At 36.0% G+C, this 19530-nt stretch overlaps 1 protein-coding gene across 1 annotated transcript; it reads right to left on the bottom strand.

Moving 5' to 3' along the window:
• Positions 1-3599: 3599 nt before the first annotated feature.
• On the bottom strand, positions 3600-18086 carry LOC149085093 (bone morphogenetic protein receptor type-1B-like). Its single transcript, XM_089232882.1, has 10 exons — positions 17940-18086; positions 11677-11861; positions 11457-11577; positions 11187-11301; positions 10814-10943; positions 10336-10720; positions 9933-10038; positions 8848-9023; positions 8011-8141; positions 3600-7345 (listed from the first exon to the last, which is right to left on the bottom strand). Exons 1-10 carry the CDS (start codon positions 18019-18021, stop codon positions 7217-7219), a joined length of 1560 nt encoding a protein of 519 aa, XP_089089008.1. The 5' UTR covers positions 18022-18086; the 3' UTR covers positions 3600-7216.
• Positions 18087-19530: the final 1444 nt, after the last annotated feature.

Raw genomic sequence — 19530 nt, forward strand, 5'->3', positions numbered from 1 at the left:
GTAGGGCCCCCGCGAGCCCGCAGAAGTGCCGCAACACGACGTGGCATGGACTCGACTAATGTCTGAAGTAGTGCTGGAGGTAATTGACACCATGAATCCTGCAGGGCTGTCCATAAATCCGTAGGAGTAAGAGGGGGTGGAGATCTCTTCTAAACAGCACGTTGCAAGGCATCCCAGATATGTTCAATAATGTTCATGTCTGGGGATTTAGGTGGCCAGCGGAAGTGTCTAAAGTCAGAAGAGTGTTCCTGGAGCCACTTTGTAGCAATTTTGGACGTGTGGGGTGTCGCATTGTCCTGCTGAAATTGTCCAAGTCCGTCGGAATGCACAATGGACATGAATGGGTGCAGGGGATCAGACAGGATGCTTACGTACCTGTCACCTGTCAGAGTCGTATCTAGACGTATCAGGGGTCCCATACCATCACAGAGCCTCCACCAGCTTGAACATTCCCCTGTTGACATGTAGGGTCCATGTATTCATGAGGTGGCAACGTGTTTCCAGTCCTCAACAGTCCAATGTCGGCCCAGGCGAGGCGTAAAGCTTTGTGTCGTGCAGTCATCAAGGGTACACAAGTGGGCCTTCGTCTCCGAAAGCCCATATCGATGATGTTTCGTTGAATGGTTCGCACGCTGACACTTGTTGATGGCCCAGCATTGAAATCTGCAGCAATTTGCGGAAGGGTTGCACGTCTGTCACGTTTAATGATTCTCGTCAGTCGTCGTTGGTCCCGTTCTTGCATGATCTTTTCCCATCCGCAGCGATGTCGTAGATTTAATTTTTTACCGGATTCCCGATATTCACGGTACACTCGTGAAATGGTCGTACGTGAAAATCCAAATTTCATCGCTACCTCGGAGATGCTATGTCCCATCTCTCGTGCGCCGACTATAACACCACGTTCAAACTCACTTAAATCTCGATAACCTGCCATTGTAGCAGCAGTAACCGATCTAACAACTATGCCAGACACTTGTTGTGTTATATACGCGTTGCCGACCGCAGCGCCGTACTCTGATTGGTTCCATATCTCTTTATTTGCATACGCATGCCTGTACCAGTTTTTTTGGCTCTTCAGTTTACTATTTTTCTGAACTTTTAAAATTACTGAGAGGATTTTTATTTCATTTTCTGTGAAAAATTACAGAAATAACTTTTTTTTTAAATTTTTCAAGAATTTTATAGAAAAAGATGGTGAAGGGAAGGTAGAAAAAAAATTACCAGTTTTTTAGAATTTTTGTTTTTTAGTTTTTTAGAAAATTTTTTGACATCCTGGGTTAGTTAAGCTTTGACTCCAGTCTCATTTCATCTTAAGGCGTGTACACTAGCGCACGGATCATGCAATGAAAGCATTCGAAATTCTAATTTGTACGGTGTTGCGAACAATTCTTGAGCTGTTTTCACTGGAATCGGTTTTTTCAACGAACACAAAGGAAGTTTGTGTACCCACGAGCGGATTAGAACTGCTGCAGGGGGTCGTGCGTTGCAAGATCTGCGCGCTAGTGTATACACGCCTTAAGATATTCCCAGCGTCTATTAGAAATTTTTCTAGGACGGTTTTTCTCTTTTTTTGAGTTTAGTTTCAGTACGTGTTCGAGGCATGATTTTGCATAGGTTGAGTTTGAACTCGATACTGAATCAGTCAGAAAAAACTTGTGTCTCTGGCGGTGTAGCAGACTTCGAGAATAGACTTGGAAGTCTGGGAGAGGGGGGCAAGATGATGATAATGTCAATTCATATATACATTAGATCAGTCGACTCCACCTTTGACGCTAGGGGGGGGGGGGGCAATGACCCCCGTATCTCCACCCATGCTTGTCTCTGGCGTTTCCTGACTGCTTGGCCGGCGTGCTTTGCCGTCGGCGAAACGGGACTGGCGTCGGCTTCAGAGCATTCGAAGCGTAAGTTCAGTTCAGGACTGGCTTGGGTTCTTGATTCGCGGCGTTGCTTCGTCCCCATGTCCGCTGTTAAGTCCGTAATGGTGAGACTTCGATTACTTGCGATTAGCTGTATGTCCTCATTCGGATGTCCGAGTGGTCTTTTTTGCTTAAGTCCGTAGAGTTCTGACTTTGATTTTTTTTTCTCGGCAGTGTGGTTTCTCGAACTCCGTAGACTTGGTTTTTTCAGTCCGACTGTTTCCTGGTTTTTCACAAGAATCCACCATCTTTGAGAAAAGATCGATTTTAGTATTATTGCTACAGCCAATCGCTTTTCCTGGTGTTTTTTTTTCAACGACTTAGACCAGCAAAACCAGTTTTGTTTGTTCAAAGGTCTAGGACGATGAATCCACTCCCTCTTTCTAGCTGCCTCACAGAAAGCGTATGAGGTATTACTACACTGATAATCTTTCTACAGACAATGGGAGCAGTTTAAGGGTTACGCACAGATTGTAAACAAGGCATTGTGAGCAAGTTTTCCGTTTCCCAAGCGGGTTCTTGTGTTTGCATTTAAGTGCATTCCTGGTGCTTAGATAGGCTGCTAACGCCTAAACAAGCTATTTACTTCCACGATCCATCACCCTTTAAAGCTTGTACCACTAGGTATGTTGTGCTTTAACGGTCTTTCCCCCCTTTATCAAAGGATAGCTTTATGTCTTATAGTATAAATTTGGACAGTCAAATTTTGGGGAACTATAATTGTCACATTTATAATAACCAGTTTCTAACAAAAAACGGAAATGATAGCATCAATCTAAAAAATCCAATCTTTATTTGTTTTTTTCTTTTCTCCAATTAACATTTTCTTACAAATATAAATGAATATTTTCTGTACAATTTTATTCACACTATGAGCACATGCCCATTATGACTTACAAACACTCTTGATTTGTAAAAAGGAAGCCCAATAACAAATTCGTTTTTGTAAAGCGGTCATGTTATTGCCGCTAAACTTGATGTGATACACCAACGTTCACACAAATGATGAAATGTCATAAGGAAATGATTAAACATCTGACATTTTAAATTCCATTTTCTTATTGATTGTTCAAAAATGATGAACACTATATAATTGCAAGACAAAAAAATTTACAAAGCGGATTTGTTTCCCTAAATAGTAATGAAATAAAAATACAAAACCTTTCAATATCTAAAAAAAAACACAGTAGAAAGTTTGTCTACTTCAGTGAATTTTAAAGTGGGCGATATACCCCTTGGGGGCAGTTGAAACTGATTTGGAAGGGGGGGGGCAGGAAAAGTAGAAGCTGTAGGTACAATGGGGTTATAAGGGTATGCTTAAGATGAGGGGGTGCCAAGAATTAAAATTATGAAGGGGGGGGGGGCACAATAGGACAAATACCTGCGATGAATAATTGCGAGACCTTGCTCTTTACTTCATGTGTCATATCAAGATTGGGGGTGTCATTGGGTATATATCAGATTTCACAAATTTTGATTAATCAAAAATTATTAACTCAAAATTAATTCAAACAAGTATGAACAAAATCCTTCCTTAAATAAAAAACCACTTCATTTGCCTGCTTATATCACTTGAATATGGCACAGCACCTGATGGCTATGTAAAATGAACTTGCATGGATAAAATGGCAAATGCTTTATTTGTTTTCTTCTTTGCATTATGTAGTTTTTTTTTTTTTTATTAGCTGGCGTAGGGAGTAATTTTGTGAGAGCATAACACAACACTCCTGCAAAAAAAACTTTTTTTCACTCACAGGACATGTTTTGTTTGGGCACTTACTTTTTTAATCATAATTTTTTTTCTAATTAGTGTTACTTTTAAAAAACACAAAATTTACTCGATTCTTTATTTGGCAGTGTTGCTTTTAAAAGCAACATGAAGTTTCTTATACTTTCCAAATAAAGGCATTTTATATTTTGAGCTTGTTTCACATTGATGCTTTTAAGCAATTTCTAAACATCTGATTTTTTACTTGTGTACTGTTCATGAAGTTTCTATTACTAGCGGAATGGCTCCAAGATACACGTCTCCTACTTTTCCTGATGAGCCAAGCCCTGATTTTTTGACTCTTGCATTTTGTAGGGAAATACCACGTGTGGAGCAGACATATTACTGTGCATTCTTCAACGACAGAAAAAGTTAGCCAGCAATAAATGATATTTTTTATATTATTCAAATCTGTAAATCATGCAAATACAGTATTCCCTGAAGTACAACATGCCATATTTTTTCAAACCGTGGCAATAAAATTTTTTTCGTCATGTAATATAGCATTCAGGTTAGGCATTAGCTAAATATAACCCCTCAAAATTTGTCTCCTCAGGATATTTCAATACTTGCCAAAAAAGTTGAATACTCAATTAAAATTTTTATGAAGCTTGTCTTTTTCTGTATGCTGATTTTATGCCAAAAAACTATCCAATGACATAGCTGCCAGCCCTGGAGAATGTAAATTAGGAAGATTTTTGCACAGATAACAAAAAAAAGCTCTGTACAAAAATCTTTACAAAGACAAATGAAAAGGTGACTTATTTTTATTTTAAAGGTGATATTGAAAAATGGAATAGAGAGAATTTTTAATTTCGGAAAAGAGGGTTGGCCACCCCTGCTCTAGCTCAAAATAGCTATGCTTGAAGTCATTATTTAGGATTATCAACATAAAGGAACTTTGTGAACTGATCATTTCTTGCTGGTGTGCCCATAATACAAACACAAATAAATACATAAGTTGTAAATATATATATATATATATTTGATATGATATCTAAATAAACAGAGATAAACTAACTGCACATAAACAAGCGCACATCATGACTTTCAAATAAAAACACATATAACAAAGAAGAATAAACATATATGGCACAAAATAACTGAGCTAATTACTCTTGATATTGAAACTCAAAAGATTCACAGTACAGGAAAAAAAAATTCATGATCAACTTTTTCTCTCTTTGTAAGGATTTTCATACTAGAAATCTCATTTAACAAAGATTTACTCATATGTCAAGCTAGATCATTACATTGATTCAATATTACATGAAAAACAGCTGACCAAAAAAACAATTTTAACCTCACAATAAAGATAAAAGCAGTACATGTACAGGAAAAGCAAAACATGGCAGTGAGTGCACTTACAATTCTACAAATGGAAGTGCTTTTTAAACTTGGCATATAGTTCACGAACACACATATTTTAATATATCTATAGTTTTGTGTGTGTGAACAACTATTTTTACATGATAAAAGAATATACAATATCCGGTATGTATACAGCACAGCTGCATTATGCCACATTTCGCACACGAAACAAACTGTTAGCTTTACTGCATACAGCTTTATCACAGTGATTTTCCCTCAAAGAACTGTGGCTCTCAGATTGATGAAAATACATTACAAATATCTGCATAACAGTTTGCAGTGAGAAACTAGTGCATGCCTTCAACAGAGAGTGCAGAATATATTCTAATCCTTAATGTTAATCAAGTAATTACAACGTAACAAGTTCCAATGGATTAACCTGAAATATCCAGTTTTATTCCTGAATAAACCTGAAAGATTTAAGCCACATTTGAAGAATTAACACTTTCAACACACCTAGCATGTCAAACAAGCCAAATAATAACTTCTATAACCACTGTGCAAATAAGAACTTATATGAAAAATGTTATCCATAATCATATTCTGCAAATATTCCTCATACATACTTCCCAGGTGACATGCGACTTGAGCAACTATCAAAATTTATCCAAAAAATGGATCAGAGTTTTGCCTCATTTGTTTTATCATAGTTCAAACCCTGCACTAACAGACCACAACTGGACAACTTTTATATAAAAGGAACCAAGCATCATTTTTTACATTTTTGAGATATACTGACATCTGAACTATTGAAAGAGGTGGGATATTTTATCTAAATAGAAGCAAGTGACATAGGCTGTGATGCCATCTGTGTGCACATGAACCAACTACCAAACTGAAGAGATAACTGAATCGAAGATAACTTTAAATAGCTTCTTCTCAGTTTTTGATTTAATGGCGCTTAGTCTCTTTTATATAAAAGCTGTCCAACTTTACTTGTTACTAAGTATCACAGTAATAAGATGTACTTTTTTTTTGACTGAGCCGACACAAATAAGTGGTTTGTCTATCCGTTCCTTCAATGTTGTCTCAGCTCTAGTGAGATGAGATTCAGAAACTGCCTGAGTATCAGTAAAGAACATCAGGGCCGGACAAATCCCAGGCGCCAGGTCACCATGGCGACTAAAAAAAAATTGGTATTGGCACCTAAAATTTTCTTTGCATGGTTACTAAATTGCAGGCTGAGAGCAGTACAAAATGTTTGGAATTTATAGTAGCATATCAGCCAACATGAAAGAGGGTCACTATGCCCTGAAAAAGACAATTTTTTTTTTGCGATTAGTCCAGCCCTGGTATAGATAGTGCTAATTTGTGGATTTTTAAGAAATTTTGCGGAATTAAAAAGTTTGACTCCATACAAGTAAAACGTTTGTGGTATGATTCTAAGGCTATCAAAATATTGAGAAAAATCCACGATAAATATCAGAAAACTTCCAAAATTCCAATAATTTTTAGCATGCAAAGATAAAAAAAAACCAAGTTATTGATATTTATTTTACTCTGTATCACCCAATATATTGCAGAGTAACATGAAATTTTATCAAAAGCTATATATAGTAGGTGATCCAAAAGTCACAAAAAAAAATCAAAGAACCAATAATTTAAAAAATATAGGCAAAATAGAGAACATAGTTTTCATAATACCAAGATCAGATTTTTTCAATAATGAACTAAATAAAATAGTTTCACTTTTGGCCACACCCTTTTTAAATGAGTAATTTGTACAGTGGTTAGGTTGCAACCAGAGCAGCTGCTATTGGATACTTATAGTACCACGTATAGGCCAAAAATGTAACTATTCTGGCAGAAATTTTTCAACCATAATAAAATAATATTCTTTCTGTGAAGACCCTGCTATCTTGTCTGAAAATAAACAAATATTTTACATAGAAGTGAGCATAGAACAGGAATCAAACAATTTTTCCTCAAGGGATTCATTAAAAAAATAAAAATATTCTGCACTCCCAGCACATTCATGTTCTCCGTCTCCAATATACAAACTGCTAATACATCAGTAAGAGCAGAATGAATTCAAAATGGAACAATTTTGTTTTTATTCCACAATGTGTAAAGGCACCAAATATCAATCAGCATTAAATGCAACTACCATGTCTAAGGAAGAAACTGGTGAGAACAAAAGTGACAGAGGTAGACTTAGTTTTCATATTATTTTCACATTTGCACCATTCCTCAGACCAGACAAAGTTTTCTTTACTCGAAGAGCAGATAAACGAGCACCAGGAGTTTGTTTCCAGCATTCCTGCATGATTTTCCCTATGCTCTGTAGTGTCTGAAATAAAAAAAAAAACAAAAACATTTTCAGAGCTAAGATTTATTCAACCATCTTACATGGTGAATAGGTAACAGGAAGTATGGCATTTTACTGGAAAACCGTTGATACTAGAGGCATACTTCCAATTAGAAAAGTTCCAAATAAAAAAAATCAACTTTTTATAGTCTGTGTGCCCAAAAACATCCAATTAGAAAAATTAAAATATCTCATTGAATATTGCACTCAGAAACATAGAACTTTCTTTAGCATCAGAACAGACAGAGCAACCACTTTCTAACTGGGTTTTTAGGCACACTGGGACCATAAAAAGTTAATTTATTTTAATAACTACATATACAACCTCCTGTAACATGAATGCTATTTGGATATTTTTTTAAACTGGAAATATGTCCCTAGTACCAATGGTTTGCTAGTAAAATACCATACGCCCTGTTATATATGCACTCTGTATATCCAAAAGCCACAATCTTGTGATCTTTCATTTTATATTTCAATTACTTTGAAATATAATGCAGTATATATAACTATTGCCCATTTTGTGCGCGACTGCCTTTTCTTCCGATTTTTTTTCCATCTCCAATTGATTTTATTTCACAGAGCAAGCGATTTCAATAACACCAAAGATACATTTTTGAAAAACAAAGCTATAACTGATAACTTACTGGGCAAGAACTCCAGTGGTTAGGAACTGTTGGTCTCTGTTGATTTATACAGACAACTTTTTTCACATCTTCGTATGACGGATTTGATGGAACCGAATCAAAATAAGGTAGTTCGTAATTTTCCACAACACCTAAAAATTGTACAATAAGTCATTTTGTTTGTAATTAAATCACACCTGGAAGTACTACAAGATTTCAAAATGACCTTCACTTTAAATTAAAAACAGTAGACTTGCTAATCTGGCACATATCAGACCAGAATGTGCCAGATTACTGGAAGTCAATTGCAAAAACCCAAATCGAAATAACACAAACATCTGTGCAAAACATATAGCTGTGGGGAGGGGCTCAAAGGAAAAAGTTCATGTAAGAATGACACTATTTTCCATTTCAATTGTGAAAGTTTGTTTCAGGACGAGTACAGTAAATTAGTACTTCCAAGTTCTTGATGAAAAAACAGCTTCTTAAGGTATGTCCAGTGATTTTTGAGTAATTCTTTACTACATTTTGGTGTTTAATTTATTTTTTTGTAAAAATTCCCCGTAATTTCTGTATTTTTTATCAAGCTTCATTATACTTTTAACCTGAAGGTTTGTATATTTTTTTTGCCTACTTTTTTTTCAAACCTTATATGGGGTTCCCCCTGATGACCCAAAGCATAGGTTCTATTTCACTCTTGCATTAATTCCATCCTGTTTCCGGTTTTTCTCTTCAAATAATCAGTTTTTATGCATGTATAATATACATATATGTATGCGGTCTCACATAAGTAGATAAGGGGCACATCGAATGGGGGAAGATTTTCCACCACCTATAATAATTTAAAAATTATTTTACCTCCTGAATCACATCTTCGTGCAATCTCCCACAAAACAAGTGCGAAACTGTAAATATCTGCCATCTTGTAGGCTTCAAAAACAGTGTTTTGCAAGGTTTGATCAATCACCTCTGGAGCCATGTATCTTTTGGTACCACACCTTGTATTTGGGGCAATATCAAGCTCATTGGTAGCACTAAAAAAAAAGCAGAAGTGTAAGAAGTCTTTTTCCAGAAATTAAAATTAAATCCTCATACACCCTTTATTTTTGAACAGTTAATTATAGAACTAAAGAAAGTACCCAAATATTAATAGTGTTTCAAATAATAGTACCAAAATGTAATTAGTGATTTTAAAACCAGCACACAAGCTGGTATGATAAATTCAAGAGGTGCACTGGAATTCACATTAATTTCCAATTGTTTTTAGTATTAAACACTATATTTATTCTCTATAAAATATGTTTTTGGTATTATTTTGAAGTGTCTAGAGCAAATTAATTGGATTTACATCATTTTTATTTATATGGAAATAATTGCCTTGGTTTTCGCCAGTTTCTGATTTCGCCAATTGTTTTCACACAGATTATTGACAAAAACCAAGGGGTATATCACTGTATTCTATTTGCTTTCATAGCTTAGAGATGAATTTTCTTTTCCTAAACATCATATCTCTTCATACATCCAGTTTCCCCCCATATATATTGTAAAGTAAAATATAGCAAATTTGCTAAGAATCCTGTCGATACCCTGATCAAGTTTATGGATAAAAAGTGAAAAAAGTATGGGCCCAAGGAGGAACCACTTTTGACACTTGTCCAATCAGAAAATTCCCCGTTCACCATAACCCATTGTGATCTATCTCTCATCCACGATTCTATCAAATTCAACAAGTTTCCCCACAATCCCATTCAAATGCTTCAAGAGTTCATGTCAGACCTAATTGAGTGACTTCTGGAAATTAACATAACATTTTCCCCAAAGCCTTAGTAATGTGATTATAGAATCGAAGGAGGTTGGTTACAGATTATGTTTAATGTTTGTTAAAATTGTCATAATTTAAATTAGGTACATCACGCTGCTCAGAAAATTATTTAGTAGCTTACCTTTTAAACCTTACTGCTAAGCCAAAATCGGCAATCGCACATGTTATATCTCTTTTGACCAAGATATTCTTGCTTTTGATGTCTCTATGAGCAATGGCTGGTTTCCCTGAGAAAGAAAATTATGTATGCTAAATAAAGTTTCAATATGAATTTGCTAAATAGTTTTTCTTGTGAACCAAAACAAATATTATGAATAAAGGAAAATTCTTTTACACAACCACTCAGCATTATGTAAAAAAGTGGCCACCTGCAGAGGGAAACGCCTAATAAATATGAAAATGGTAGACAGGAAAAACCTTATGGGGTGGGACATGTAATAGTAATGGTTTTTAAATTTTTTTGAAATTTTTTTTTTTTTAGCTTTTCTGATAGGTTATATAATTTTGATATAAAATGGCATTACCTTGCTTTCCAACCACTTCTACATGTAAATGAGAAAGGCCAGAAGCTGCAGAATGAGCAAGCTTCAGCATTGTAGCTGCATCTAAAACTGTACATTTGAGGAAATCGTGAAGTGAACCGAGTTCATGGTAGTCAGTAATCAACAAGAGTTCTGTAAATGAGCCATTACCACCAATATCAGAGGCAATAAATCCCAAGATATTTTCATGTCTTAGTAGAACAGTCTGATAGATTTCGGTTTCTCTAAACCAACTAGCTTCTTCCGAGGTGAAGAACACTTTGCAAGCAACATCTTCATCTCTCCATCTAGCACGCCTAACTTGCCCATATCTTCCTTTGCCAATATTTTCAAGCATTTCTAGTTGCTTTCCAATGGTGCGTTGCACCTGTCAAAAAAGAATAAATAATTAAAATAACTACGATAAAAAAAGAAAATATTTTAATAATCCTACACCAGAAAATAAAGAAAATTAACTTACAAGAAGTGGTAAACCAGATCCACTTCCTGAGCTCATTGACTGATCTATAAGTTCTTTTAATGAATCATAACCTCCTTTGCAATCTTCGACATCAACATAACATCGGTGATGATATTTTTGATTACGCATTCTTTGAATGAAACAAGTTAAAAAAAAAGACATAAGAATATATTTTTACATAACATCAGTTTTGAATTTTGGGAGGAAAAAACTTGCTTTATAACATGAAAATGAGAATTATGAAATTATCATTAATGTGCATATTACATATTTTGGATTAAGCACTCTTAAAATGAGACACATTAAAAGACATATTATATTTGTACATAACATCAGTTTAAACTTTGAAATTTCAGAGGGGGAAGAAACTTACTTTATAAACATGCAAACAACAATTACAAAAGTAATTAGAACACACACAGAGACTCCAACAACAAAGGCCAGAAAATGGAATGGACCAGTATAGCTCAACAGTTCTCCACTATGCACTGGAATACAAATAAATACACAAACATAATATTTTCTAACAATTATTTGAAAATATCAAAAATATCAGATATTTTGATATATATTTGATATTTTTGATAGAATAGTCAATATTTGATTATAAACATTTTCAGGCATGATGTAAACTAATAGTCACTTGGGCTCTGTGTTGTAGTCCGTATCATAAAAGCTGGTTTTAAGAACTTGTTACACATGTCTTTTTCATCACAACAAGCTATTGCTTTCGGTACTTGATGGGGGACTAGCTGTCCTTTGCACTAAAATAAAAAGTAGAGGTTTAGAGTTTAGATATTTATGGCACTTCATTTTGAATTTTTTAAATGAAAAATAAACGTCAACATGAAAATGATAATTACTTGCATCAAACCTGATTCATCAGGTGGAAGACAACCATAGGTCACCTCATTTTCAAATGAATGAGTGTCCGGGTTGTAAACTTCTTCCACAGCAGTAAAGCAATGACTGTTTGGTTTTGCTGCACACGATCCATTGAGCTGGTTTGCTGGACAGTGACCAGCACAGTAGCACAAGAGGCCTGAAACTGAAAAAGTATATCAATCAAGAAGCCATCCAAGTCAGAGGTGGGTAGTCCCCATCCATACTGTTATTACTAATAATAACTAACCTGCATTACAGTCTACGTGGTCTGGGAGTAAAAAACCTGACCTGCGCCTATCGTAAACCTCCCAGACCAGGATTGGGACAAGCGTCAAAAACCTAAATGAATGCCTTTTGATGTTTTGAACACAATAGTTATACATGATGAAAAACTTACTTTTTTGCATATTACAATGTTTTATTTTTAAACATTAATTTATTACAATAATTAAAACAAAATATTAATTATAATTTGCAATTTTGAATTTTTCAACATAAGAGCCTAGAACATATAAAATATAATTTTCTGGTTCATTTATCTAAGCTACTCATTACCTGTGTTCAATTGGCTAAGTGGAATAGAGCTGCTTATTCAAAATATGTATGATAGGGCATCAGGGTTAGGTTTTTGACCCCAGAAACTAACTCGGTATTAAAACTATCAAAATCTTACTGTCAATGATGTCAAATAGTTTTTGTTAACTTGATAGATATGTTAAATAACAAAACACTTTTATTTAGATTAAAGGGCTTTATATTAAGAATGATAATTACTGAGGAAAAATATCTATTTTGATATTTTAAATTTTCTGATCCACCCAAAATTTTATTCCATATAAAAATTCTCACGCAGCATCTGTTAATGCACTAATTAAACTCATCTATTTTCACCTAAAAATTTCTTAGATCAGGGTGTATAAATTCACAGAGCTTTAAAGAGTATTTTCAACCAAAGCAGAGCTGACAAGACTTGATACCCAAAGCATTTGTTTTGCACGTTTGAATACAGCTTCAATTGGAAAACCATTGCATTATAAATGCTAGTAAATGTACCATATCGTAGTGCAAAAGTAAGAATAACTAAGTTTGACATATACAAGCTAGCATTAAATGACATTTTAGTCCTACAATTTAGTATTTTGATCGCTAGATATATTTCAATGTTATGCGCAATAAGAGTATCGTTTTAAGTATCAGTGGTTATCTAGATAATTTAATAATAACAGAAATCAACATTACATACATGATATAAAAACTTTTTTAAACACTTATCTGTTGTAAAAAGGACAGCAGATGGTTTATATCAATGCAAACATACAACCTCTGACAATAAAGTTCGGTGAATGAAGTCAGAACGGCTGATCTGGCAACACTGGCGAAGCAAAATGCGGCACATGTTGACCATCTGCCGTCACCGTTGTTCGGTTGAGCGTCGTTTGTGTTCCGTGAAAGACTTGTTTTACAAAGTGCTTGTTTAGTGCATTGGTTCTTAACTGAGAACAGGAAAATGAACGAACAAACAAAAGATCACTGAGGATGAGTCCTGGTGTCTCAGGTACAACCCTGAAACGAAACGGCAAAGCATGGAATGGCGTTCTCCTACATCATCTCATCGGAAAAAGGTCAGAGCGGAAAAATCACACATCAAAACGATGCTAATCACCTTTTTTGATAGTCAAAGCATTATCCACAAGGAATTTCTACCTGAGGGAACGACGATGAATGCTGCAAGGTACATTGAGATTTTGACCCGTTTCATGAAATGTCTACGCAGGGTACGACCTCAGTACACACAAGGTTCATGGTTTCTTGTTCACGACAATGCTCGCCGTCAAACAGTTCCTGGCAAAAAAGGGGGTGGTGCAAATTGAACATCCACCATACTCGCCAGATCTCAATCCTCCAGACTTCTTCCTATTCCCACAACTCAAACTCGCTTTGAAAGGAAAGAGATTTGGCGATATTCCTGATATCCAATGAAATGTGACAAGGTTTTTGAACTCCATCCCAAAAGAAGACTTCTTCCAAAGTTTCCAGGACATGTATAGGAGATCTCAGCGGTGCATAGTAATGGGAAATAGGTGACTATTTCGAAGGACAGTAAGGCCACTTTCGTTAACATTTCATCTACATTAATGTTACAGGACTATTCATCGAACTTTATTGTCAGAGGTTGTATATAAGCAGTTGAAGAAATTTTGGAAGGTCAAGAATCATCTTGAATCAAAGAATGTCAGATCGTTGCACAGTTTTCCCTTCAATGTTCATGTTATGCTTTGCTCAAATTTTATAAGAAAAAAACATTGTCCAAAATAATTCTGTCGAGAGTAGAAAATTATTTTAGAATCATATTAAATATTTATTCTTTGTATAACATAGTCACTTTAAACATTACATGCAATTAACGTGTGCATTTCCAATGGGAATTTTTATGTCGAAAAGCAATATTTGAGGTTTTTGACGTGACAGTATGTGTCCAAAACCTGCCAACCCTGTCCCAGAACTAACCCCTATTCAGATGAATCCCATCCCAACAAAGTCATTTGTTGGTAAATGCGGGAAGCTCCAAGAACGTGACCCCAAGAGAGGAGCAAATGTCCTTCAGGCCTAAATTGAATTGGTGTATCCTACTCCTATATCCCTACTTACCCCTTGGCAGTACTGGAATCACTTCCACATCTGAACACCCCTCCCGAGTCCCTTTTGAGTGAAAGCGAGTCCCTCTTGAAAAAAAGTATGGTTTCCCGTCCTTCGTAATTCTCACTGATATTTCTAAAAACATGTTCTATCCAAAGGATCATTCACTTTCATTGTCTACTAGTAGGAAAAGCAAAACCCATTAACACTGAGGATTTTTTAATGATTGATTTTATATATATATAATTAATGATTTTTTCTATTTCCTTAAAAAGGAGTGGTAAACCAGTATTAATCCTTGTGAACGATTTCAAGGTAAAATTTTATTTTCCCTCCCTGATAGTTGTCACCATTTAACTGCCACATATTTTCACACCTGAATATGGGAGCTGTCAGAGATTTGTGTTGGTGAAACTTAACAGTGTGCTTGTGTGTGTGCCCATCATTTGGCGTGTTTTGTGTTCAGTAGGTGGTGCCATCTATCTAGGGTAGATATTTTCTCAAATGGGGCAAGCAGGCATTTTGGCGCATCTATCATCCAAATTTGTAATACAATTTATACAAATTGTATGGTGGATTTGCAATGCGTGGATTTGAAATTTAATGTATACATATTGTAACGGATCAGGGTGACGTCCTTCTCCGTTACGCTTACGTTTAATTATTTAGTTTGGGGATTCTCCCGGGGGAGATATCACACCGTCTCGTTATAATGTTATTGTAATTTTTTACCTTCCTGTTTCGGCGGTTGGCTGCAGACTTCCGCCGGAATAATTATTTTGTTTTTGTGTTTTTCAATGTTTGACGCAACAGGCGCGATCAGAGAGCCTGGCCAGCTCAGCCGATTATGTTTAGCGTTGCCACTGAGGAATTTTGAAATATTTTTTGACTTTGTTTAATATGCAAATTATTTTTGTGCATTGTTGAATTTTTATCGAGGGACGGAATGTTGCCGGTGGACAAATGGTCCTAAAGTTAAAGCCGGTTTTCAATGCATAAAAGCGTGTCTCTCGATCTCACTAATGGCATTCATACATTCCTTCGTTCTTTCAAGTATTCACCTCTTGCTTTGGCTACTTGAGTAGCTTGTTCCTGATTTCGGTCATGAAATTTTAATATGATCTAAATAACTACCATTCTTGTTCCCGGCGGCTCCGGTGAAGATGTTTTTATAAAAGCTAAATAATCAATTTAAGAGTCTTGCAGTTCAACCCGTGACTAGTTGCCCTCTGGCAGATGAAACCTTGAATGGTCTGGTTCGTGACAAAACTTCTGGTCTGACGCTATAGAAACGTCCAGTACTTCTATCTTCGAGGTTCAACTGGCTGGACTCCGATGGACTGTCATCAATGATTGCTGGGAGGTCTACCTGGAAACTGGTTGCTGACGACTTGTTCTGAAACCTGGGATGCTGTTCTTCGGTTGGTTCCACGACGTGAACGGATCTACATCGCTATCGTAACTAGTGCACTTGCATATCTTGGTCTGCGAGAAGAAACGTGATGTCCGGCTGAATGGACATGGACTTCTGTGGTGAGATCCACTCTTTCTTATAACTAAAATTGATGTCAGAATAATCGACTATAACGCAAAAAATATTGTTTTAATGAACGAAGTCTAACCTAATGTAAAATAACCGTTATTGTAATAAAGCCTTTTGAAGTGATACAAAACAACTTGTTTGTTTGTTTCCTGCTTGTTGTCTGCCTTTAACTGGATAATTCGAACCGGGCACATAACCCCATTAAGGGATGTTACAATATTTGTGTTGCAGGTCTGTGTAATTTTGTAATCATAATTTTAGCCGATTACTACTGCCCTTTCTTTTTAAAATTCTTTTTGAGCGCTAGTGACCCACAATTTCTGTGGAAGAAATTTTTGTCCTCCAAAAGCAAATTCTGCGTACGCACCAGTGATTTTTGCAGAGATACCCACATATCCAGACTTTACTTTTTTTCTGAACGAGATCTCAGAAAATGTTTTACACTTTGAAAAGGCGTTCCAAATTTTGCCCAAATAATAGACCTGAGTTGTGCTCGGTTTGAAAGAAAGGTAAAAGTTCCTGTATAATACTATTTTCTACATCTTTCTTACAATTCTTCCAGATTGTTCTGCAGTAGCACCAATTGTTCTGCGACATATGTCACAGAATTTTGCATATTCTGCTTTGGGGGTGACAGCCACATCCCGAATGTACTATGAATAGGCTAAATGGACAAGAAGTGCCCATTTTAGAACAGCTCTATAGCTGGACATAAGAGATCAGGGCAAAGAGTTCTACTAGAAATGGAGTCATAACAAATCTAGAACCCTTGAATTAATTGCCTATACATGAATGTAGATTTTGGTACATAAAAAACAAAACATTGCCTAAAAATAAGCCCTCACGCATCTTCAGAACATATATTAAGATAAATCACAGGGAAACAAGGTAGTTGAAGGCATGCAGTTCATCTGATAAAATTAAATAGAACGTTGTGTAAATCTTATTTGTAAAACTCAAAACAGAATATGTAGAAAACTGCAATGTATGTCGTAGAACAATCTCAGGAAGAATTTCAAGAAATGAATTTCAAGTGGAAAATTACACATTAAAATTTTAACAGCAGAAAATTTTCAGTCAGCCGAGGACTCATTACAGAACAATGTAAAACATACTGCTTTGGGGTTCTTGAGTAAAATCATTACCCTTCTAATGAAACAACACAAGTTATCATTGGCAGCATAATACGTCACTTTCAATAAATCTATCTTTGTTTGTAATGGACTAAAACAGCTGCATTCAAGTCTTGTGGAAAAATTCAATATCAAAGAAAACATATTATATTCTATGTTGCTGGTATCTGTGCAAAATTTTTCCCTAATTTTACCTTAACTTTATAACTTATCAACAAGTTTAAAATTTTCCAGACAATAAAATATATACAGTGAAATGCATACATAATGATACTAAAGGGACCAGAGAAACGTATAAATATAAAGGAGTTATCATTATAGATTAAATTTGGTAATGATATCCAAAATAATTAACATTATGAAAAGTACATCTGGAACAAGAGAGTAATACTGTTTATAGCAAGAATTGCCTATATGAGGGTATCATTATAGATGAAATAGTGAAAATCCTATATCTTAATTTTTTCATAAAATTTTTTTAGGTTTCTTATTTGTCTGTCAAAATAATACGAGATATTAAAGTTTGATTTATATAGAAAATAAAGATACTTGAAAACGTCTCTTATCCTTGAGTGAATAATACACATATTGAAAATCATCTTTAACCATTAATGATCACATTAACTGAAAAGCGCTATAAAGCACTGTTGATATAAGGTTACAATGAGCATTGATTGAATTGTTTTTTAAAAAAAGAGCGATCCACAAAACAGTTGAGAGATGGATGTTGTTTCATGTAAACATATTTCCGATTTGTGTAAAAATGTCTGAACAAAATTTGACATTAACAATCACAAACTATGAGAGGTAAATAACACAATGAACTTGGTCGAATGCAATACATGAGAAGGATGTGTTTAACTCTACAGCATACAAATACAAAGATTGCATCATCAACGCTCGAATACTTCATATAGAAAAAGATTACCTGTATTTTCTTCGATCACGTAAATCGTTATAATTATGAAAATATTTCTGATATTTGCCAATAAAACCATGAACGCCGCCATTTTAAACAAGGCATTAAACAAGTACTTCGTGACGTCACGTCTTGTTTGCCCTTCGTGATTTTCTTCACTGCACTTCTTTTGTTTTGGATAAAGAAAATCATACTTTTGACAGACTCACGCCATCTAGGCAGAAAAACATGAACTTGTTGGATAGTGAGCCGATGCAGTCAACCCTCGGTTTATGAGCTCAAAAGGAGTCGTTCTTTCAAACAGAGAACAACTTAGGTATATCGCCATGAGCATTGGCGTACGCAAAGGGGGGGGGGGGGGGTTCTAATTCCGCGTATGCCTATGTGTGAGTTAACTAGTTGTGTGAGTCTAGTTAATTTACTATCTAGATAATTGTGCCGAAAGTGCAAGTGTTTGCAATTAACAGCCAAACACGGTTGACTGTTATCAGACAATCAATTATTTTGTCTGATTTTTCAGTGCTGCCATCAGAATTTCAGAAGTGAAGTGTAATGATTGAATATTTGTTTGTAGGCCTATTGCTCTCTGCGGCGAGACTTTTTATTTTATTTATTTATTTAATATTGATTGGCCGAGGCCTATACAAGAGGATGCGGAATCAAAGGAGAGATCGGCTGACATTCTCGCCTCAGAGTTGGGAACCGCAGAAAACCAACTTCCTCCGACCACCATCACTGTGGTGACGGTGGGGTTCGAACCCGGGCCCTCGCGATGCGAGTCGGTCACTATGACCACTCGATCACCACAGCGGCAAATCACATGGGAAAATTTTTCTTATAGGATTCAATGTGAAATGAATTAATCCGTTCTTGGGACTCCGAAAATTTCTAGTGTGAACTTCTACAATATATAGCTCATGTGCATAACCAATAGCTATCATCAGGGGTGCATAGGCGGAGATAGGCTTGGAAGTCTGGGGGGGGGGCACGGTGATGATGATGTCAATTCCTCTATACATATATGCATTAAATCAGTCGACTTCACCTTTGATGCTGGGGGGCAATGCCCCCCCCCCCGCCCCCCCGTATCTCCGTCCATGCAGGGGCGGCTCGAGACAGCATTTCCTAAAGATAGAAGGACTCCGCTGCTCGTGACGTCAGCAAGTAGTCCATTTTCTTGCAGAATATTCAATGGAAGAAATTCCCTGCTCATGCCAGTATCAACGTTGTGCGGAAAATAAACGATCGGGCTCATAATTAGCGATTTCTTGGCTCCATATCCAATCAACATGCGTTATTTGTGAGCCAGCCAGGAAGATTCTACGCCAAAATCAGAAGAAATGAAATAAAATGCTGTAGTTCAAAATGTGCAAACTTGCTAGGTAGTTTTAATTTTAATGACGTTACAGATGAATTTGCAACCCGTGTGGAGGCCTTTTATTTCTAGGAGGTGCTGCTCGAGTTCACCTACAGCCTGGGTGCAAAGTTTGATGCGCCGTCCCTGGTGGGAGGCTGTAAAGACTTCAGCCTAGAGCAGGAGTCTTCAACCCTTGACCCGCAGGCCAAATGTGGCCCTCCAAGCTTTTTCCGTGGCCCTTCG

The sequence above is a fragment of the Pholcus phalangioides genome, unplaced genomic scaffold (genome assembly GCF_987345545.1).
Source record: "Pholcus phalangioides strain wild (caught in Gottingen) unplaced genomic scaffold, Ppha-v1.0 ptg000007l_1, whole genome shotgun sequence".
Taxonomy (NCBI): Eukaryota; Metazoa; Arthropoda; class Arachnida; order Araneae; family Pholcidae; genus Pholcus; species Pholcus phalangioides.